The following is a 24,906-nucleotide window of genomic DNA, read 5'->3' as shown; positions in this document are numbered from 1 at the left end:
TCTTCACTACCACGACAGCTAACTTGCCCAATCACCACTACCACTACACCCATAACCACAAACATCGCCCCATAAAAGACCGCTATTACAACTACAGTTACCCTATTCTCAGCTACCTCAGTACAACCACAGTCACGATCATCGCCCCATGCATCATTACCACTACACCCACAACCACACAGCACCCCATTTGTAACCACCATCACCAATGCTATTACCATCACCATCGTCTCTTTACCACCACCAAAAACATTCCATTTACAACCACCACTACACTGTAAAGGGAAAGAAAGCAAAGGAAGGAAAAGGAAAAGAAAGCGAAGGAAGGGAAGGGAGAGGTAATGGAAGAAGAGAGGGAGAAGGGAAGAAAGAGATAATGCAAGAAGAAGAGAACAGAGGAAGGAAAGGGGAGAAAACGGAGAACGAAAAATGTATGGAGAAGGGAATGTTGAGAAATTGGTTGACCTAATATGTGAAGTGAGAGTTGGTGATAAGGAAGAAAGAGTAAAATTCAGTCACAAGATATATCGGAAAAGGACAAAGATAAGAAGGTGAAGAGGGGTAACGTATAGATAAGACCAGATAAGAGGAAAGATAAAGAGGATAAGTAGGGGAAGCTGAGATAATGTAGAGGGAAGAGTGGAATCTCTCTCTCTCTCTCTCTCTCTCTCTCTCTCTCTCTCTCTCTCTCTCGTAATGCACGGGTGAGACTAGAAGAAAAATTAGGGGTAAAAGGGGATACTATAGCAGTGTTAATTTAGTGCTGGGAAAACGCCTATTTTGGTACAATAGGCAGTGGAAGTAGGCAAGTGGAATGAGGTACTTAACACAAACCATTACTAAAAGCTACATCACACAGGTCTTCCTTGTGTTAAAGTCTGGCGTCAGAGCCATTTAAAATCATGGTAAATAATTATCCTTACAGTCTTTTCCCACTAAAACGTGAGGTGAGAGGGATACAGAAACAGGAAAAGGAAAAAGTAGGAAAATTTCCAAGAATGCTGAATAGCATAGTCGGTATATAATTTGTCATCTTTCAGCTTTCGAAAAATTTTAGTCCTTTAACAATAATTGGTCGTAATAACAAATAGGCGAATACTTAATTTTCTTTGTCGGTGGTGGAATTCGTAAGGGAAGTGTATCAGCATCTTTCCCTCGTGTTTAGATTTCAGCCACCAGGAGTCAGTCAGGGTTGGAAAACACACCACAAGCCGTATAAAATATTCCAGAGGAGACGCGTTTTGCTTATTCTTTTATCCATTGGTGAAAATAATTGCAGTAAGAGCATCAGATAATGCTTTCTGTGAGCCTGAGTACCATGTCTTATTTCTTTACTCATAGTCATATACCCAGTTTAGTTTCATTCTTTTAGTGACTGTATATGCATGGCTCCCCTTCGGACAGCCACAGACAGATAAACATTCAGGGCGTAATGGCAGAGGTAAGAAAAACAAGGTGGTTGCTCCCGTTCTGTCCATGTTTATATTTCTCTTGGTTCCCATATTTCACCGGCTGGAAGGAGACCATGCTGTCCCCTATGAGCCAAAGAGGATACACCGTAATCTAATTCAGCCCAAACCTAATCCAATCCAACCTCTCCTCTCCTGTCCTGTCCTATGTCCTCTCCTCTCCTGTCCCATCGTGTCCTGTTTTATACTAACACAAATCAACCTACAGTAATCAGGCCATACCAAACCAAGCCAAACTAAATGTAACCTAACCTAACAAAACCAGACCTATCCTTGCCAATCCATAGGCAGATAGTGGTGCATTTTGGTGCAAAAGATACTGATAAGGAAAATGTCAAATCTTTTGTGGCAACGAGAATAGGGCCCTAGCTAACCTAAGCTTGTGTAATCTACCGTAATTAATCATATATAATGAAATCCGGCAGTTGACAGAAAACAGAAAAAAAAACAATACTAGAATGGCACTCAGTAGAGCGCATACCTCCGCCAACGCCCTATCTCGCAATGTTAAAGAAAGTGAAAAAAAAAAAAAAAACTGGATCCGCACCTTTATCCGGATCCGCACCAAAATATAATAGAGTGTATTCTGCGCCAAGGCCCATTCTTCTACCAAGTTTCGTGGAAGTCCGTCCAGTACTTTTTGTGTAATCTTGCACACAAACCAACCAACCAGCATACAAACTAACGGACAGGGGTGAAAACATAACCTCCTTGGCGGAGGTAAAGATAAACCTAATATGGCTTATTCTCACCCAACCCAACCCAACCTAACCTAGCCTAGCCTAGCCTAATCTATATAGCCAAGTCTACTCCAACCTAACCTAACATGGCCTAGTTCGTCATAGGCTTGTAAGGTTGTGTGTTGTTGACGGCGCCTGCATCCCCGGGTCTTGCCTCCACCCATCTAGGCGTCCGGTGCAGGAAGAAGTAGTCGTGGTTGTCCCTCCTGTAGAAGAAAAATCCCCTCCCCTCCACCAGGCCAATGAACTGGTCCGGGTTCAGGCCTCCAGCGCCGTCCCAGTGCTCCACCACCAGGATCTGACGGGAATAAGATTTGGGATGTGGGTGGAGTGTGTTCGGTGTCTTCATTAACACGTATAAGACGGTATATGAGGAGTCTGACGCAGTATTGTGCAAAAAAGTGATTAGGCAGGAACAGTTATGTAAGAATCCACTCTCTCTCTCTCTCTCTCTTTTTCTCTGGCAACACTCGTGCATTTCCAAACGGTTTATACACAGCGCAGTGTCCCATGCATATAACACGAGCAATAAAGCTTCGAAAACAGGCGAAAACAACAGGAATTAAGGAAGGGGAGCGTGGTGTGAAGTTCGTCCCATGGTAGTGTGAAGCGAGCGCATAGGCTGAACTTTGTCGGTGCTTCATACTAGGGGTTCGCCACTCGAAGTCCTGATAGTTTGAGGGTCGTTTTCTCGTTCTCTTTCGAGTTTTTGTATCACCACTTAACGATTTATTTAGATCATTAGTTTTATGATCTTAGTGAACACTACATGACTATTAAAAATACATAAACATCGTACAAGAATCACAGTATGGTATGTAGAATGATTCGTTAGGGAAAGGCTGCTTCGAAGATTCATGCACTATCGTTAATACGGCCTATATGATCGTAAATACGGGTTATCTCATTCGAACATCGCATTGTCCAAGTTCTATTGACAATAAGCGTGCATATTTGCCCTTTTGTGGATCAGTTTGCATGAAGTCCAGAGATATACTTTGTATTTGAAGCGTGAGGTGTTTTAAATGACGGACAAAAGCGACCCTCGTTCGGGTTCGAATTTACTCTGCCCGGAGATGCAGACTCCCGGCATCCCTCCAGTCGTTCACGAGGCAGCGACTTGTGCGCTTGTTTGTGTCTGTGCCAGCATTTGCGTCTGGGTGAGTACTACGTGGTTACTGAGATAAACACACACACACACACACACACACACACACACACACACACACACACACACACACACACACACACACACACACACACACACACGAAGCCTGCTTGTTTTCTGCGTAATCGTTTCGTAAACTACCGATGTTTGTTCACTTTTGGGATGGTAGGGAGGGATGGAGATGGACAGTGATGGGGTAAAGAGAATGATGGGGAGTGTTGGGAGGAATGTGGATGAGTGGGGAGTGATGGAAGGGATGGGAAGAGATGGATAGTAATGGACATTGGTTAGGAAGGATGGGAGTGATGGGAAGGATAGGGATTTGGGGAGGGATTGGGGTTCATGGAGAGTGGTGGGAAGGAAGGGGTATTGGTGGGAGGGATAGCGAGTGCTGGGAGGGATGGGAGTAATGAAGAGGGATGGGGAGTAGCGATGAGGGAGAGGAGTGGCGAAGAATTGAAAGTGATGAGAAGTATTGGAAGTGATGGGAAGGATAGAGAGTGGGTGGGAGGGATGGAGAAAGGCTGGAGGGATAGGGAGGGGTGTGGAAGAACGGGGAGTAGGAATGGAGAAGCGTAATCACAGTCATCACAATACAATGGTAGGTAACGATCCAATTAAGCGGTACGTAATCCCTTGTTAATGAATGTAATTGTGTTAGTTTGTTATTGCACTCCATTTATATAATTATGTAGGCTTTCTCCTCATTCAGGTCACTCTCACGCAGCCATACATGTCCGTGCCGGGGAAAAATAGTTGGAGGATAATTGGAAAGGCATTAGATAGATAAAAGCAGGTAGACAAGCTGACAGTAGACAGAGACGTAGACTTGTAGGCAGATAGTGTACACACACACACACACACACACACACACACACACACACACACACACACACACACACACACACACCACCTCCTCCTCCTGAATAAATCGGTAGTGCACAGGGAGAAACGCATAGTGTCCTGCAGCCTCGTCAGGAGTCGACTCAATATCACTGTGTAGGACGTGACTCGCCTCCCGCACTAGACTGCATACGGTCTTGCTTTGCCACACTCTGCTTTGTGGATCCTTGCATCATTTTCTTTGCCTGGTTTTGATTTTTTTATTTTTTGTACTTTAATCTTATGCCCTCTTTCTCATCCTCTGTCTTTGCTTTTCATTTCCTCCCGCTTGCTGCTGTGTTTGTCTTCCTTCATTTTTTTTTTTTTTCCCCTTCCTCAGGGTTGATGGATATATCTCTCTCCCTTATGCTCTCCTTTGGTCTCTCTCTCTCTCTCTCTCTCTCTCTCTCTCTCTCTCTCTCTCTCTCTCTCTCTCTCTCGTATTTCTTCCCGATCTTTCCACTCCTATTTTCTCCTTTTCGCTCACTCACCCGGAATACCCCCAGCCATTCTACTCCAGTATGCAGGTGGCCATAGTGTGTGGTAGGAAGCTTTTTGACCCCACGAATTCAGATTGCCTTATTATTTGTATTGATTATTTATTTGCTTTTACTCGAAAGAAGGACTTTGAGAAGTTACCAGAGGAGTGCATGTAGAGGTGGATAACCAGGGCACTGCATTTCACCACTTGATTTGGGGTAGCCTTTTTTTTTTTTCTGTTTTCTTCTGCTTTTCTTTCTTTGTTTCTTTATCTTTTTTTTTTTTTTTACACGAAAGAGGGAGTTAGAGAACCAGAGGAGTACCAGAGCAGTGCATGAGACAGTGGCCTACTGGAGAGTGGATATGGAATTTGTTTTAGTCTGAGGAGTGGATGTGGAGTGGTGCATGTGTTGAGTGCATATGTAGAACTTTGTGAAGAAAACTACACACATGAAAGCGTACCTGATATGTATATATAGATGATGGCGGGGCATTAGGTACAGAAATAATGCAGAGGAGTTATTCAAGATGTTTTTGAGATTGAACGATATCCCCTTCATTTCCATAACGTATTGTATTTATTTTATTTTTATTTTTTAATTTAGTATTGTCACCACCGGATATTGTTCACCTTTTGACATACCTGTACAAATGAGGTTAATTAAGGCTACATCTAATCTCCCCTGTTCGAAAATTACCCCCAAATCTGAAAACTAAGTGTTTTGGTAGTATGGATGAAATATATATACGTCATTTGAGTGAGGTGGGTAATGGACATATTCTAATCCATTCATTACAATTTTTTTCTACATTGCGGTGATAGTGGGAATAAAAGCAGGCGTCCTCGTGCTGTGGGTTAAGATGATCGTATATCAGTGAGAGAAAGGAGGCAAGGTGAAAATAGACAGGTGTCATGATGGAGAGAGGAGACGTGAGGGAGGTGTGATAGAAAGGCTTGGGGCCGTGTTTGTTGAGACCACATTGGCTGAGCTGTGATGGGAAGGTTAATAATAGATAGGTTGGTAGGTTAGATAGATAGATCGAGGGTAGATGGAAGGTTGGATTGATGGATGGATAGATAGATATATTGATAGATTGATGGATAGACACACAGGCAGTCATATACCGGTATATATATATATATATATATATATATATATATATATATATATATATATATATATATATATATATATATATATATATATATATATATATATATATATATATATATATATATGTACACACACACACACACACACACACGCACGCACGCACGCACACACGCGCGCGCGCGCGAGTATATACATAGAGAGAGAGAGAGAGAGAGAGAGAGAGAGAGAGAGAGAGAGAAATTGACACAGAAAACAGGCCCACAGTATATCAACATGAAATATGGAGGGGAGATAGAGATTGAAAAAAGGAGAAGTGAGGTGCAGAATATCCAAAATGAATCGAAAAAAGGCAGAAAGAAAAGATCCGCAGTTCGTCACATAGTACGGAACGACAGATAAAACATGAACAGAAAGAAAAACGTGGTTCAAAATAAGTCAAAGTGAAGTACGGAAGGAAAAATAAATTTTGAAAAAGGAACCTGAGACGCAAAGAACGAAAGAAAAATATGGAAAGGGATATAAAGATTGAAATCGAAAGTGAGGAATGGAAGTAGGGAAGAATTGAGGATCTTCGTTATATTTAAATCTCTTTCTGGGCTGCTCCTTTGGGGGATTAGGGAAGGGGTTGGTTGGTGGGTTGCGGGACTGAGTAGTGGCTGTTAGGTTTCCCCCCCTCCCGCGTCTCTCTCTCTCTCTCTCTCTCTCTCTCTCTCTCTCTCTCTCTCTCTCCAGTAGTACAACCAAAGCCTCTTGTAGTAACGTCCACCACAAGAAGCAGTCTTCCCTCATGTCCTCCCCTCTCTTGTACTTTAATCTCCTTATCGCCCTTCCTTTCCTCCTTCCTCCTACCACAGCCCGCCACCCGTAATGCCAATACAAGCAGCCGTCCTTCATGCACTCTGGCCAATCCCTTCCTCTATCTCGTTATCGGCCTCCCTCTGGCGTTCTCACATCTGGTTCGCTTTTGTGTCTGATCGGCAGAGAGTGGTTGGGGGTAATGTAAGGGTTCAGTCAGATTTACCGGGTACTTTTATAGAGAGAAAGAGAGAGAGAGAGAGCTTGTGTCATCAGTTACAGCCATGTTGTGCGTAAATTCATGTTATTTAAGGAAGTCGGGTATCAAGCAGTTTTATTAATCTTACTTTCTTGTTTTGGTGAGTGTCCTGGTTTCCGGTGCTTACGTGGATAGGTAAGTGTGTGTGTGTGTGTGTGTGTGTGTGTGTGTGTGTGTGTGAGAGAGAGAGAGAGAGAGAGAGAGAGAGAGAGAGAGAGAGAATGAGGAACGTACAGAGCGTCGTATTTTCGTGCACTTACCTCCACGTGCACCAGGTCAAAGGGGAAGGCTTGCAAGACCTCGATTTCGGAGTTCTCAATGTCCAGAGAGAAGAGGTCTATTTGGGGCATGATATTTGCGTCTGTGGAGGGTTTGCGTGCGTTCGTGGAGATGTTGCGTGCGTCGTTGAGGTTCAGGGAGTTCGCAGGGTTACTGAGTGTGTCCATGGAGGGGTTTCGTGGGTGCGTGTGATTGTTGCGTGCATTGTGGAGTGCACGCAGAAGACTGGCTGGGGGAACACACTGCACCTTCACCACACTCCCACTCTTCATAGCCTCATCACCCTGGGGGAGGGGAGGAGACAGAAAGGGAAAAAAATAGACAGACAAATTAGTGGTCTTTCTCTTAGTCTTTTTTTCCGTCACCTGTCTTTCGTACCAACGTCAGTGTAACCCTGTTCTAAGACTTGTTTCCTCTTTTTGTTTTCTACCTCCTCCTCCTCCTCCTTCTTCTTCTAGGGATAAGGAGGAGGTGAAGGAGGAAAGGCTATCCTCTCCTTGGCCCTAAGTTCCTTATCTTCTCCCCTCGTACCTCAGTCCCCTTTTCTCCTGGCCCACAATTCCATCTCATTACCCATCCCCCTCACCTCATTACCCCCTACCCCCTCCCTCACTTCATTACCACCCCTCCTTTTACTCCTCTACCCCCCATCCACTCTCCCCCCAAACTTACTTACATAGGCAGTTATGTGGTCCTTCAGTAGGCCGCTCCTAGATGCGCTGATCAACCCCTGCATTGGGTCTGCTCCTGTGTAGGCGAAGAACCCAGTCTGCAAGAAGTTGGGAGCTTTTACCTTCATTATGTCTTATCTATTTTACTCTTGATACTAGGCGATTATGGTCAGTTTGAGAAGCACTTATAACCGGTTGTTTTCATCGGACGGGACTGGGCAGCATTTTCACCCTGGATGCTTTACCGTGGTTGTGTGAAATTTGATGAATTTATGAGGCAGGAATGAGTCTCCTGGGTTATTAGATTATTCCTCCAATCTGGCTACACTTGGCCAACAACAGAACTGAAAGGGGTTAGGGATCTCTATCAGACAAAAGCAAACCAACATTGATAGGAGAATGGTTACCGGCAGTGAAGTCAGTTTCTTAACCCATTCATCGGCTGAAAGACTTTAGTAATCCCTTCTCTCTGACTACAGGCGATTTTACTATGTTTTGATAAGAGCCTGAGAGTGTTGTAAACTGGTGTAATGAACTCCCATATGATCTGGACAACTTTAATTATGTAGTCTAGTTATTTCCAAATTATTTTGTTAATCTGGCATAGAAACCTGAGAATGGTATCAGTTCGGAAAGTATCCTAAGCTGAGTAAAATAGACTCTATATAGCAGTTTTAAGCTAAAAGGACAATCATTCTGGAAGTGTCATCTTCTTCCGGCCGAGTACATTTTTTTTTTTTTTTTACAAACAAAAGCGAGACCATTGTATTTATTGAGATGTCCCCGGGTTATGGAGTTAGAGACAATACCAGTTACAAATTCGGACTACGTTTACAACTGTTGTGGTTTTCTTCCCTTTGTACCCCATCTTGTATTCCTACTGTATATACTCTTCTCCCCCCCCCCCTGTCCTCTCCTCTCCTCGCCTTTTCTGCTGTTTCATCTTCTCCTAGATTTATTCGGATTGACTTTCCTCATCCCTTCCATTTCCTCACTTCCTGTTTCATCTCCTTTTCTGTGTCCACTCCTCTTCTCTGCTTTGCTCGTTTTTATTCTCGTAGTTTCTTCGTACCCTTTGACATGAACTTCTTAGTATGGGCCAGCCGACCACTGCAGTTTATCCTCTTTTATCTGCTCACCCCCTCTCCCTTTATCTGCTCCCCTTTTTTTCTCCCTCCTTATCCGTTTCATTCCCAACACCCTCCCACTACGTATCTTCTCATCCACATGTCTCTATCTTTTTTCCACATCCCACCACCTCCCCTGCTGCTCTTACCTCTCCCCTCTCACTGTCACTCTCCCACTTCCCATCTTCATCCTCCCGCCCTCCCCCTCCCCTCCCATTACTCCTCCCCTTCACCTCCCTTTCTTCCTCCCCGTTTCCCCCGCTTCTCCGTCTCGCTCTCCGACCTCCTTATCCTCTCTCTCCCCCTCTCCTTCTCCCTCATCCATCATTCTTATGCTCAGTGGTTGGTGGTAAGAGACGAAAGTTTTGTGCATGGCTTAATGACTTAATCACTAAATTTGAAAAAGGGAGAGAGAGAGAGAGAGAGAGAGAGAGAGAGAGTATCGCAGGTCGTATTTATGACCCGAGGAAGTTATAGTTTGGCTGGTGATGCATTAGGGTACGCTGATTAACAACCATCCTCTTAATTGCTCATCCATTTTTTACGTACTTGTGCTGATGACTCTTTACAACCCCACCTCTGCTCATAACCAGCTCTGCATCTAATCCTCATAACTCTTTACAACCCCAGCTCTGCTTATAACACCACTTCTGCTTCGTATACTCATAACTTTACAACTCCACCTCTGCTTATAACACTACGTCTGCTTCTAATACTCATAACTAACAACAATCACTCTTAAACACTCGGCTAGAATTGTCTCTACTCCTGACATTCATAACATTTAACCTTTCATGATAACACCACTTGTACTGATAATTCCACCATTGTTCATTACTACTTCTACTCAAAATACCACCTTTATTGATAATTCCCACTTATTCGTCACACGAACTCTGCTCATTATACCACTCGCACCCACTATATCACGTCTACTCATAACATGTCCTTTACTCATAATACCACTTGTACTGATAACATTATTTTTTACTCCTATCACCACCTTTACTTAACCATCTTCACGTATTCATAAAAAATATGTTAACATCACTGTCTTTACTCAACACACTCTTTGCTCACACCATTTTTAATCAGTCTTTTTATAACGTATTCTGTGCTCACACCGTCTTTACTCATAACATCACATCACCTTTACTCATAACATCACTTTGTGACTCAGCAGTTCACACCTCTACACACAAGCCTCATCTACTCATAAAGGAAACTCCACCTGTACTTCCTACATTTTTTTTTTAACAAGAATCTCGTAATTTCCACACCATCCCTCATATTGACAGCTGTCGCCTCATAAAAATGTTTCCTCATTGTTTACCACACTTCTGTTTACATGTATCTCGTATTTCCCACACGATCCCAAGCTAGTCGTAATTCTAACCACAAAAAAACGTTTCATTATTTCTCAAAACCCCACAACAGCATATAATTCTCACCTCATAAAAACGTTTCTCCTCCATTTGGCTCGCTTTTTTTTTTTTTTTTTTTTTATCCTATATTTACCACAAAAAAACTCAGTTACTCGCATTTGCGACATAAAAACGTTCCCTCTCTTATTTCCCACATGTTTTTATTTACGCTTATCCTGTAATACCATAACAAACCTTAGTTACTCATTTATTTTGCGCATGAAAACGTGCCTCCTCAATTTCCTGCACATTTTTATTGAAACGTTTCCCATATTAATCGAAGGAAACTTGATTACATTTCCCTTATTGAAGACTCGTTAACTCTACTTCCACGCGTTTCATTGCAGATAACCCATGTTTCCCTCAAATGTCTATAGGTACAATTCTCAACTCATAAAAAAGTATCACCTCTGTTTTTCACATATTTAGTTCCGTCCAAAAAAGATTTTTTAATGAATTGAGGACACCTTTAAATTGGTGTATGGAATTTTTCTCCCATCCTCTGTTCATCCGTAAAAAAAAAAAAAAAAAAAAAAAAAAAAAAAAAGTATCCCAGATTTACCACAAACCATTACAATTCCTACATACACTTATGGATTTTTTTTCCCTTCCTCATTTCATCATCTGTTTAAAAAATAAAAACGTACAGGTATCCCATATTTATCACAAAACCTTCACCATTCCCACCAACACTCATAAAACACCTTCCCCTCACATCCTCTCAGGCGTACGTACTTTATGAGTCCACGCTGACACCATCATTAAAAGTACCGAGGCAACACAGGTTCATTATCTACCTGCATAATTAATTGTCTCATTTGGGCCCCCACTACATTAGCTTCCTTGATGAATCTAATGAAAACTACGCCATTAAGGTCTGTGTTCGCAGGGTTTTTTTTTCGTACTTTCTTCCCTTTCGTCATTAAATCTGTTGTTCACCTTTCGTCTTTGCTTTTAATCTTGTTTACTTTATCTCTTATGATATACATTGTTTACTTGTTTATTTATTTTTTAGTTTGGTCCTTTTTGCACTTCCCTTAATGGCATTTTTTTTTCTTTCGTCCGTTTAAAAATCGTGTTTGCCTTTTTTTTTTCTTCTTCTTCTTTCGTCTCTGTTTCGTTTTTGCCTCCGTTAATAACTTTTCCATTTTTTTACGTCTGGCTCTGCCCCTCAATTTTTTTTTTTTTTTCCAGTGTATATTTCTTATAGTCTTCGTTATTATTGTTATTGTTGTTGTACGTCGAGAGCAAGAATGAAATAGAAAATGAAGAAGAAATTGTAAAACGAGAACATCTTCAGGCGGAATGGGTTAAGATGCCTCCAGCTTCTTTATTGCACCGCACACACGCTCGAGCATAATATTCCTTTGTTTCTTTCTTGTCTTTTCTTTTTGTCTTTTTTCATCTTTGGGGTCACGTCTTGCCTCCCACACCTTTCATCTCACATGCACGGCCGCAATATTAGACGTACCTCGTTTATATTCTCACAAGCCTATGTATAGTGTTCTTTTATTTTATTTTCCTCTCTCTCTCTCTCTCTCTCTCTCTCTCTCTCTCTCTCTCTCTCTCTCTCTCTCTCTCTCTCTATCACACACACACACACACACACACACACACACACACACACACACAGTTCGTTTGTTTGTTTTGTGTAACTCTGCATTCATTTTCGGGAGGGCAACCATTTTCACTCCTCATTTCATTGATTTTCAGTCACACCCATCACTTTCACTCACTCATTTTCACTTCCTTTCACTAGGTGCTCTTCCTTGCCATGGCGCATTCACTTTTCACTCACTTTCATTTTTTTTAAGCCGTAATCATTTGTTTTTATTCACTTTCACTAACAGCTAGTTACCCTGACATATTCACTTCTTCGCTCATAATCGTTTATTTTCAAGCCTCTGTCACTTCCACTTAGTTGCATATTTTCCCTCACTTTCACTTAGTTGCTAATTTTCCCCCTCACTTTCACTCAGTCGCTCATTTTCCCCTCGCTCATTCAGTAGCTCTTTCCCCCTCATTTTCACTCGGTCATTGTCCCCACTTTCACTCAGTCGCTCATTTTCCCTTCACTTTCTCTAAACTGGCCGTCTCTGTACTGACACCTCTCTGCCTGTTTCTCATTTAGCCAGGGAGCCTCACCCAAAAGACACATGATTAGTTTACAAGCAGCATGATTAGTTTACAAGCAGGTCGAAAGGAGCGCAGGCAAGTGGTCAAGCAGACAGATAGAAAGGCAGGAAGACAGGCAGGTAGACAGACAAAGGTAGCTAAATGAGTAAGTTGGAGCACAGATACCGGTATGTAGTCTAGCAGACAGACAAATGTAAAGGCAAGAAGACAGGCGGGTAGGTAGGTAGGTAGGTTGATAGATAGATAAATAGATTGATAGACAGATAGATATAGAAGTAGCCAAATATTTAAGTTGGGAGGTACGCAGGTATGAAATGTAATTAATAAGAAGATAGGTAGGTACAGGGGATAGGTAGACAAGTACAGGCCTAGCAGATAGGTGGGTAGGTAGAGAACGATAGTCATACAGGTAAAGACAGGTAAGCAGGCAGAGAAGCACAGCAGACAAGTAGGTGGACAGAAACTGATGATCAAGATGATGATGATTGGCAGAGTTTCATAGGAGGAAAGTTGGCCAAAAGATAGAGGAGGAAAAAGTAGATAGATAGAATTATAGCAGGTAGTTAGGGAAGCAGGCAGAGATAGCGTAGGTAGGCAGGCAGGCAGGCAGGCAGGCAGGAATGAAAGGCAGGGGAAATTATCAACCAGGTAAGCTTGGATGCAGGGAGATTATAGGGTAGGCAGGATGAGGTGTAGGAGGACAGGTAGAGAGGTTAATTAGGCTGGGAGGCAGGTAAGATGGAAACTGTGTGTGTGTGTGTGTGTGTGTGTGTGTGTGTGTGTGTGTGTGTGTGTGTGTGTGTGTGAGAGAGAGAGAGAGAGAGAGAGAGAGAGAGAGATTGGGGGAGGCAGAAAATCAGTAAGAAAGAGGGCGAAGGAGAGATAGAAAAAGGAAATATGCGAGTAGGGAGAAACAGGAGGGAAAAGGTAAAAAATAAGCTGAGAGGGAGGCAGGATGCGAGAGACGAAGGGGAAGAGGCAGAGTAACAGAGAGAGAGAGGAAGGGGAGAGGGAGGCAGAGAAAAAATACAGACAGGGAGGGAGTTACATACAAAAACAGGATGGAAAAGAGGTAGGATGGGAATAAGTCAGACATGGAGGCAATCAGAGAGGGAGAGATGGAGAGACAGAGAGGGAAAAAAAGCAGGGAGGGGGAGATGGGAAAGATGGAGAAAGTCAGGGAGGTGGAGAAGGAAGTTATGAGGGTGAGAGGCAGAGAGTGAAACAGCAGGGAGGGAAGGAGAGAGGGGAGGAAGGAAGTACCGTATCCAGCGAGGAAGGAAAAAAGCCATGAAGGGAGAGATGCAATGGGGAATGCAGGAAGGCAAAGCGGAGGGAGGGAGGGAGAGAAGGGAAGAGGGAGGGAGGGAGGGGTGGAGGGAGAAAGGAAGGGAGGAGGGGAGAGAGAGGGAAGGAAGGAGAGGAGGGAAAGAGAGACGGTAATGGTCCTACGCAAACACGAGATTAAGCCCGACCACCCTAATTCAGGGGACCCGGCTTGTGGCAGGGATAATTTGCACGGGGGCAAGGCAGAGAGAGAGAGAGAGAGAGAGAGAGAGAGAGCACCTAACTGTACATAAATTGCACAGGTTTTTCAGTCTCAAAAGGATGATTCGATATTAACTCTCCGGCTGCTCTCAGCGAATTTAAGTATTTTTTGCAGACTGGCAGTAAACAATCGTGTGTAGTTTAGTGAAATCGTTGCAGTTAAAGCGTTAATGCTAAATAGACGTCGCTAATGCCTAGTAAGAGAAATTTAGTCAGGGAAGAGGATTAGAATGAAGGCTTTCCCCCTACCTTCTACTCCTTTCTTACATCCATCTTCATCTTTCCTTTCCCCCTCCTCCCTTTCTCTTCTTCATCCTCATTCTTCCGCTTTCATCCTTTTCCTTCCCACTAGCCTTCCCTCCACCCCTACCGTCTTTACTTCTCTCTTCTCCCTCCTTTTCTCCCTTTTATCTTCTCCTTCTTATTTATCTGTTTAATTCACTTCCATCCACCGTGCCTCTCCTCTCCTCTAGTCTCTTCTCCTCTCGTCTTCCCTCACCTTCATCCTCTCTTTTTTCCTTTCCTTCATCCTCTCCTTTCATCCCTCCTCCATTCTGCATTCTCCTCCCCTCAACCGTGTCCCCCAACCTCTCTCCCCTCACCCCACTTTCCTTTCAACCTTCACCTCTCATCCCCTCCTTCCCTTTCCCTCAATTCCAGTTCGCGCTTCATCCATCCTCCCTCCTCCCCTCGAGCTCCACTTCCATCAACCTCTATTCTGTTTCCCCTCAGCCTCCATCATTCAGAAAAAACAGCAGCTGGAAAAATCAAATTGCATGCACCTTCACGAGCCGGAAGTAACATTTAGGATCTTTATTACCAGGTCGGGAAACTAGACAGGTAGTTTATCTCTCTTATCCAGCAGAGGGAGTTCGTTTTACCCTGTACCTGTTGGAATTTCTGTCGAGGTTAAGCAAAGCCGAATGATATTGACCTTAAAATAGTGCCAATAACAGGGAAAGGTGTATGGCCGGATCATTAAAAACACAGAAAACATAAAAGTCATCTGTTTTTCTGGTTATTAAGACTCGTGGCTCAGTGACAAACTCTCAGCGTAGCACAATAGAGAAAATTCAGTAATGAGAAGGTTAAGTGATTTTGTACTGACCATGTGAAGCTGGAAATTGTGTGAAAGAAAAAGGTTATGTATGAGAGGAAATGTTACCGTTTATTTCTATATATTTCCTTCAGAACTGGTCAGAACTATGGTAGAAATTATACTGTGAATATGTAACCACCTGTTGCAATAGGTGGTTACATATCCATAGTACACCGTGGAGAATGATATGTAATTTTAGGAGGAATTCAAAATCGGTTTTCATACTTCATATACAGTTAATATTTAAAGAGTTTACAATGATTTTCTTCAAATTTAGTGCTTTAGAGACATCAACAAAAGTCTTTCATTGTTATCAGGATAATATACCGTACATAGTATATTAAAACCCTGCCCCAGAAAGAGTCCAAGCACAGTTAAAGTGAGAAAACAAACCTGCCTGTCTTCCCGTAAGTCAGCACAAAGTCATAACGATACACACTAAACTAGTAGTGCGAGTAGATAGAGGGAAAAAATAGTTTAGGTAATCATGCTTTTCAGAGGATATTCAGAGAGCACTATTCTAAACTTTGTCTCCCTCTTATATCTGTGTCGTCTTATCTGCGTCGCAGCACGCCAAGTTTCAGAGCGACAGGGTTTGCTTTCCTAATCTTGTAAAATGCAAATTGATGCAAACTTTCACCCTGCCAGTATCTTTCAGCTTACAACGCCTATCCTTGTGTGGTGCTCAGTTCCCCCACAACTCCCTAGCCTCCCATCATCCCAGCCCATTTCGCACACACCGCTTTTCCCACCAGCCACCACCCTTTTCTGCCCCCCCCCAAAAAAAAAAAAAAAAAATCGAATATCCATTACCTGCATAGGAAACCATTGACTAGATTGGGAACAATTGGTCAGGATAGGATTTTTTTTTCCTTTTTTTTTTTTTTTTTGGTACATGGGTCTACAGTATAGGCTTCATCGTTATTAATTCCCATCGGCCTAAATGGATATGATGGACCCAAAGCGATATAAACTAAATATTGCAGAATTGGCCTGATTTGGGATAACAGCCATTAACATAAACTTCAAAGGACGTCACCAAACATCAATAGAGTCATATCATCGAATCGTTCGCATCCCCTACGTTGGATCGAACTCAACGTGCTTTCGAATAGCCTTCATTATTATTATTATTATTATTATTATTGCAGCCATATACCCCGAACTGTTGAATGAGGGATGAGTTGTTTATCACAGATATTTAAAAAGTGGCAAGTACAGTTTCCATTCCACAAAAGACGACTGGAGAGAGAGAGAGAGAGAGAGAGAGTGACAGAGAGAGAGGGGATGTGGGTCTGTCTGTTGTTGTACCGTATTGTTGTGTTGTGCTATACTGTGTTTGTAGGTTTGCCGTTCTGACTCCTCTGTCAAAGGATGTGAAGCCGAGTGTAGCCTGTGTGTGTGTGTGTGTGTGTGTGTGTGTGTGTGTGTGTGTGTGTGTGTGTGTGTGTGTGTGTGTGTGTTTGCTTGCTTATGAGATACAGTATCTCTCTCTCTCTCTCTCTCTCTCTCTCTCTCTCTCTCTCACACACACACACACACACACACACACACACACACACACACACACACACACACACACACACACACACACACACACACACACACGCACACACACACACACACACACCTGACGACGTAGGTATGTCACGTATTTAATATTTCACCCGTATTGTCAGGGTTGCCGGGGTAGTGAGTGAGTGAGTGAGTTGTTAGGGGTGAAGGATGTGGTTTGCAGTGATATGATGTGGTGTAGTGGTGTGATGAAGGATGTCTAGTGTGGTGGGAGGGTGTGGTGTGCTTTACCGGGAAGATGGTGTGGTGAGGTGTTATGTGATGGGATATTGGTGTGATATAGTGAGAGGATGGTGTGATTTGGTGTGGTGTGGTGTGATGTGGTGAGAGGGTGATGTGATTGGGTGTGGTGTGCTGTGGTGTGGTGTGATGGGAGGGTGGTGTTATGGGTTGAGGTGGGGTTTGATATGGGATGGATGGGAATAGGATGTTGTTGGTGTGGTGTAGTGAGTGAGTTATCTCAGGTGAGGGATGTGTCGTGTCGTGTGGTGTGGTGTGGTAAGGTGTGATGGAATAAGATGTTGATGAGATTTTGATGTGGTGTGATGTAGTGGGTGAGCTGTCTCTTTTGAAGGATGTGTCGTGTCATGTGGTGTGGTAGGATGGATAGGGTGTGATGTGATGGAATGGAATGTTGATCAGGGATGTGTAGTCTCATATGATGTGGTGGGTGAGTGGTGAGATGATGATGATGTGTGGTGTGATATGACGTGGTGTAGTGAAGCTGGATGGGATTGAAGGAGGTGCTGATGTGTGGTGGGGTGGGGTGTTGGGTGGTGTGATATGGTGTTTTATGGTGAGGTGGGTTTTTGTGATACTCCTGGTGAGAAATGATGCTGATATGTGGTGGTAGGTAATGTGATGTGATGCATGTGTTGACCTTCCGATGTGATGTAGGATGTGATGGTACGTGCGGTGCAGTGCTGTGTAATTTAATGTGTTCTGTGATGTATGGAGTGGAATGAATTGTTGTGTGAAGCTATGCAAGGGCCATTGTTTGATAGTCGCAACACTAATCATTTCTCTCTCTCTCTCTCTCTCTCTCTCTCTCTCTCTCTCTCTCTCTCTCTCAGATCCTTTATTCTCCTTTAATTTCTTCCTTAGCTTCTAAGTCGTCCTCCAAGGTTTAATTTTCTGTTGCCCTTTTTCCCGTCTCTCCGTTTTGATGCCTTGTTCTGTATTCTCGGGAGTAATGTATGCCTTATATTCTGTAATTCATATTTTTCCCTTTATTCATTGTTTTCCCCTTATTTTTCCATGATTTCACTATTATCAACCTCTGTTAGTATTATCATTTGCCATCTTTTGCCTTACTCTTCCATCCTTCCAGCCTGCACCCTGCTTTCCATTTTGCCACCTTGCCTTCTCCCTGCCTTCCTCTTCCACTCTGCCTGCCTGCTTTCTCTCTGTCTTCCATTCTGCCAGCTACCCTCCTTTCTGCCTTCCTCTTGCATTCCGCCTGCCTGCCTTTTCTTTGCCTTCCATGCGGCCAGCCAGCCTCTCCTGCCTTTCTTTCTTTCCTTTTACTGTGTGCCTACCTACCTTCTGTTTTTGCTTCGTGCCCACCTACCTTCTGTCTGCCTTCTCACCGACCTCCTTTTTTGCCTTCGATCGTGCGTTCTCTTGCTTCCATTCCGACTTGTCAGTTCCTTGTTTTTTGTCTTCTCTCTGCCTTCCATCTTGAATTTCCCTTGCATCTTGTCTGCCTACCGTCTCCGCGCCTTCCATCCTTTCCAACCTGCTTTCTCACTGCGTCCCTTTATGTCGTATATCTTGCCTCCTCCTTGTTTCTGCCTGCCTTCCTCCATTTGGCTTTCATCTGGCCAGCCATTTTTCTCTGTCCTGTCCTTCATATCCATCCTGCCTGCTTTCATGTCTTCCATTCTGCTCTTTCCCTTGCATCCTACTTTTTTTCCATCCATCCAGTTTCTTTTTTCTGCCTTCCATCCTGCCCTCCATTCCCCTTTCCTGCCTTTCCCCCATCGTGCCTTCCTGCAGCCTCCTGCGTGTCCATTTTCCAAGCCGCTGGTCCACTCGGCTATCAATAATTGGCAGAGGCTGAAGGCTTTACGACCCACTCTCATCTCCCACCGTTACTAAGGCCAGAAAACCCTCAGACTTCCTTAGACTTTTTTTTATAACATTATTCTGTAGGGTTTATTCATATTTTTGTTTTATTTTATTTGTGGCAGTCTTAAAAATGTGCCATATATTTTGTACAACATCTACCACTTATGCAGCGTCAGAGTGTAGGATTTTTTTGTCTTTCTTTCGTTCTTTCTTTCTTTTATTTTGGCTTGTACAGTCATACACCCTACGTTATTATAATATTTTACATAATATACAACACGTAATTGTAGAGGATGTGCCCTGTCGAACTTCAGTATGCAAACTATGGTGACCTATCTTCCTGTGTGTGTGTGTGTGTGTGTGTGTGTGTGTGTGTGTGTGTGTGTGTGTGTGAGAGAGAGAGAGAGAGAGAGAGAGAGAGAGAGAGAGAGCAATGATTAATATAAAAGATAATGGCAGCATCACTTAGAATCATCATTAATCTTCACACTCAAGCCAGACCCTCCTACACATACACATTCCTGAGTCGTAACACCTTCACACACACACACACACACACACACACACACACACACACACACACACACACACACACACACACACACACACACACACACACACACACACACACACACACACATATGCAGACAAGCACACATATACATACATGCTTACATACATAGACGTACATTTGCACACACACACACACACACACACACACACACACACACACACACACACACACACACACAAAGGTCAACTTAACAAACACAAGCTGAGCTCCCCTAATGGTTCTCGACAATGCCCAGGCAGTATAAACATTCACAAGCATAACAATACACTGGGCTTATACACACACACACACACACACACACACACACACACACACACACACACACACACACACACACACACACACACACACACACACACACACACACACACACACACACACACACACACACACACACACACACACACACACACACACACACACACACACACACACACACCATTTCTGCCCAGTTCTGTGATGCAGCAGTCAGCAGGTGCTCCAAGTCTCTCAGATATGCAACAGGTCAACTTTGGAACTGTCTTTTTTAGTTTATCTTTTCTGCTGCTTATGACCTCCAGCCTTTTAATGCTGTGAGTCCAGGCGTGTTGAACGAATCTTAAATCGCTTTCTTCTTTGTTCAATTTTATATACAAGAAACATCTTATACAGTCGCTAAGTCTTTAGTTTTTTCTTTCTTTCTTTACTTTAAAAAGGTATCCTTCATATTCAGTCTGTCATCATCCTGAATTTTATAGTAGCTTTTCTTGAAGGGTTATGTATACAAAATTCAGAAAACGTAAATAAGGAAATCTGAACTATTAATAAATTTAACAGAGAAGTGGAACACACTTGAATTCACTCTTAAAGTAAACCTTCAGAGTGTGATGCTTCACCCTTGTACAAAAAAAAATCCCTTCAAAATCACCTGTGGGGTAGAGCCATTCCGTCATCAGTTACATAAAAGAATCCACAGTGGTATCTTCAACAAGTGCTCTTTCCCCTGCCAACACTTTTTTCCCATAAGCTTGCACGGTTGGGGAGAAATAAGAGCATGCCTAATATATAACCTCCTCTTTTCACTCTCCCTTCCTGGCTAATACTTGTAAGCTGAGAGAGGCTTGGTGTATGTGTGTGTCCATAGATGATTCTCTTTGATATGATGCATCGGGGAGGAAAGTAACGAACATGTCTTGGAAGTTTGATGTAGACGCAGAGGAAATAGGCGAACTTTTTATTCTTGGCCGTACAGAGAGACGGGGCAGTCTAAATTATGCCGTCGTTTCATAATACAAGAAGAGCGTTTTTTGTCCCTTTTTTTTTTCTTCCCTTTTTTTTTTTTTTCCTTCATCTGTCAGAAGGGGCGACATATAATCAGTCTTGCCTCCACCCCTTTCCAAGCCAACACCAACAACACTCAGTTCTTAGCATAGAATAAACACTGACTTTAAAACATTGACACGCAACTGCACTTCACCAAACACTAAAACATACTCACAGTCTTATGCTTAATAAAAAAAAAGAAAAAGAATCAAGATATTACATTTCAGACAGCTAAAAAAAAATCCCAGACTCACTATACTAGCACATATCTTCCTGACCTAGAATCAACAGTACGTATATTTCATTGTAAAGTGAAAACGGTATAAAATTCACTGTAAACCACACTATACCAAATACAAAGACAGTTATCCGTCGTATATGTATTTATATCAGAGTGTCATTAAGTGATCTAGTTGAAGAATTTATTCTTAGTTTGAAATGGTGTTCATTTTGAAGGAAAGCAGTTTTGGCCCGACTTGGACATTCTTATTAGTTTGAGGATATAAGTAATCTATTTATTCTTTCTTACCACCACCACCACCATCATACTGTAATCATTGTAATCCTATTTTTTGTATTGTAAGTGGAGTGGGTAGGATCCGGAAGCACGAACATGGAAAAAAAAAAAAAAATCTTCGAAAATGAACCACACATGCTTTCACGCACTCACGCTTGACGAAAATATCAATATCTGTCTGTCTGTATGTCTGTCTACACACACACACACACACACACACACACACACACACACACACACACACACACACACACACACACACACACACACAGTTTAAACAGTAAAAACCACCCCACTTCGCAACACGCTTCTCTAGTACGGTGGCGCCATTGATAATTTTATTCTTTATCTCTGGATGAGTTTCTTCAGCATAGGAGAGATCTTTCGAATTGGTGTTAAACACAGCCGTCATCAAACTCTACGCTGTTCGGGAGCTTTCGTTAACTACTGAGTAAAATAGTCCTATAGTTGGAAAAATAAAGAAAAAAAAAATCCTCGCAGTCATGGGATTTGTCCGCATCAGCTGCCTACCCCTTTTACTCTAACTTGGTCTAAAATTGCCATCTCTCCATCTTGAATACCAAGTTGTAACAAGAGATAACCTCTAGAATATGTTGCTAGTCACGAAGAACTGCCATGGAATGTATATGAATTATAGCCATAATAATGTCTTATTCAGCCACTGAGCTACATCAGATAAGCTGCAAAAGGACGAAGGTCAGGGCCAAGCTAGAGTAAAAAGAATATACCCCCCCCCCCATACCTACACCATTGCAATCACTGTGGCGCTTCACTGGAAATTATGTCAGGTTAATTCCACGCGTGACCTTGTGTATACGCGCGACTGATGCTGCCTGATACCTGTAAGCCACCAAGTTAACGAGGACTTGAGCCAGTGAGCCGCCGCCGCAACAACAATAACAAACGCACGGATACGCCCACGGTTGCTCTCTTCATAACAAACGCTCGGATACGCCCGCGGTTGCTGTCTTTATATCAAACGCACAGATACGCCCGCGGTTGCTGTCTTTATATCAAACGCACAGATACGCCCACGGTTGCTGTCTCTTCTTAACAAACGCACGGATACGTCCACAGTTGCAGTCTCTTCATGACAAACACACAGGTACGACCACAGTCGCCTTTTCTTCACCAGTCCTTTGTGTGTGTGTGTGTGTGTGTGTGTGTGTGTGTGTGTGTGTGTGTGTGTGTGTGTGTGTGTGTGTGGTTTTTGTTGTGATGACGGTAGAGCTTGGGAGTCGTACACAGGTACACTGTTGCTGTGTCTTTAATCGTGTTTTTCTGTATTTGTATTTTGTTTTTTGCTTTTATTCGAATTTATCTCAACAACAGAAACAAAAACAGAGTTACAACTATACCAGTCATGTTTTTCCTTCTCTGATGATGTGTATTAATTGCAGTATCCTGTGTTAGTATCACTCACCACAACAATAATAGACAAATACCTCATTGCACTTTCTTAACATGCATCGTATTTTTTAAAGCTTTTGTTAGTGCTGTCGTGGGGTAGGAGTTCGTCAAATATTTAACTACGTCTGGCTTTCACTGTGATGAGTAATATAACTACGCAGAGAAGGGCTTGTTATGATCCCCTGTCTATACATGATTCTCTTTGATGTGATGCGTGATGGAGGAAAGTGACGGATGTGACTAAGGTTGGATTAGACACAGTGGAATAGTAGGCGAAGTCTTTGTCGTTAAGCTCCAGAGGTGTGGGGTGACTGCTTTATTTGCAACTCAGTGAACTGCTGGAAACTGACCATTTCAACCGGTTTCGCCCTAAAATCTTTGTCTTGGCTGTGTTGAAGGATATTTTGTGTTGTGGTAATGCGGTGCGTGTGTGTGTGTGTGTGTGTGTGTGTGTGTGTGTGTGTGTGTGTGTGTTTTGTAATTTGAGGGGCTTTATTGCAGAGTGTATTGTTTGCAAGTTGTGTGGTATCTTGCTTTGTAGTCTAGCAAGATGTACTTTTGTCTTTCTGAGAAGGGTAATTTATGAGGGATGAATGTTGGGCTGTGGATCATAAGGGAAGCTGTTTAGTTGGAGATTTCGGATGGCTATGGTGGCAGAGATAGATAGACAGATAGATAGATAGGTAGGTAGATAGATGGTTAAATAGGTAGGTAGGAAGGTCTAGATAGATAGAGAACCTGTCGACTAATATGCAGCACCCATTTGTACACTTTATCCTTTCCCCATTGTTCGCCACCCCAGATTGTCTCCCATGTTCACTCCCCTCCGCCCACCTCGTAGACTTGAAAGACCTGGATTGCAGTTTTTCAGTATCCATCGCACATATAGGGATGCCTTTTACTACACACTTTCATATCCATTTACTCAAAGCAGTCCCTCTCCAATAACGCTATCACCATCACTATTACCCTCCCCATCCCGATTACCAATATCACCCTCACCATTACCATCGGCATCGGCATCACCGTAACTGTTTTCATCACCATCATCATCACCATCACCATCATTATCACTGTCATCCTCACCATTACCGTCGTCATCGCCATCATCATCACAGTTGTCATCTCCATCATTATCACCATCATTAAAATATCACCCTCACCATTACCATCGCCATCGCCATAACTGTTTTCATCACCATCATCATCACCACCATTATCACAATCATCTTCACCATTACCGTCGTCATCGCCATCACCATCACAGTTGTCATCTCCATCATCATCATCATCACCCATCACCATCATCACCCACTGTTATAGATGGGGTGGGTTGGATTTGGAAAAAGGAAAAAGCACACAGTGAAAAAGCCATTAAGAGGGTCAGTGAAAAATGGCCCACACATTCATGCATTCATCCATCAATCACACCTTGCAGATTCACCCATTGTTCAAGACTTCGAAATTCAGAAAAGGAAGTTTAGCCATCGTTTTAGACATTTACAATTTACGTATCGTTCGACCCTTCCAATTTTACTCATTGGTTGCGAAATTTACTCATTCAGTATTTACCAACTTTTCTAAATTACTTTGTCATTCGGAATTTATTAATCTGAATATTAACAGATGGTTCCAAAATTTTCTCATCGTTAAAATCTTTCAGAGTTACTTAGACCATCAAAATTATATATGTTAAATTCCTCATACTTGTCCTTCTTAGTTGCTTAAATAGAATGCAAGAGTTCTCCTTACACCTTGAGGGGGTAAGATGGAATTGACCCTTATTGTTTTACTTTCTTCTGACATTTTTTCTTCATCCTCTGGGCCTTCATTCTCTGAGTATTCTGTTTTTGTCTGCTCCCTTCCCTTCATCCTTTATCAGTCTTTCTTCCTTTCCATTACCTGATTGCTCCCTTTTCTTTCGTGTTTTCTCCTTCCTTTCCCATGATAAATATTTTTTCTTTTGCCTCTTTTTTTTTTTGGCATAAGTGTTTCGTTTTTTTAATGTTTAAGTTGCCTACCTATGCACATTTTTTTATTCATTTCTCTTACCAATCCCTTCTTTAAGATTTTGTTTTCTTTACATTGTGTTTTTTATTTCGTTCTCTCTTTCTTCACCCAGTTACGGTCGCCCCTTCTCGAATTTCTGTGTATTCCAAAAAACGCCAGACGGTTTTATTCATCTGGGAGTGAATCATGAGAGCCCGAGAGTGTTCATTCTTTCCTTACCTGGCTATAGCGTTTT

At 42.6% G+C, this 24,906-nt stretch overlaps 1 protein-coding gene across 1 annotated transcript in view; it reads right to left on the bottom strand.

Annotated features, from left to right (window-relative positions):
- Positions 1-2,300: 2,300 nt before the first annotated feature.
- LOC145405808 (protein Star-like) overlaps positions 2,301-24,906 on the bottom strand; it is a 53,444-nt gene continuing 30,838 nt past the window's right edge. Inside the window, exons 4-7 of the mRNA XM_080277046.1 lie at positions 7,864-7,956; positions 7,405-7,471; positions 7,169-7,269; positions 2,301-2,507 (exon numbers count right to left, since the gene is read on the bottom strand). Of these exons, the coding sequence (XP_080133172.1) occupies positions 2,301-2,507; positions 7,169-7,269; positions 7,405-7,471; positions 7,864-7,956 (468 nt within the window). The remainder of the gene's footprint in view (positions 2,508-7,168; positions 7,270-7,404; positions 7,472-7,863; positions 7,957-24,906) is intronic.

Source organism: Coenobita brevimanus, chromosome 68 (genome assembly GCF_032717465.1).
Source record: "Coenobita brevimanus isolate Jiangsu-jjx chromosome 68, ASM3271746v2, whole genome shotgun sequence".
Lineage (NCBI taxonomy): Eukaryota > Metazoa > Arthropoda > Malacostraca > Decapoda > Coenobitidae > Coenobita > Coenobita brevimanus.
The sequence above is the reverse complement of the archived record's forward strand: the minus strand, read 5'-3'. Positions and strand labels throughout refer to the sequence as shown.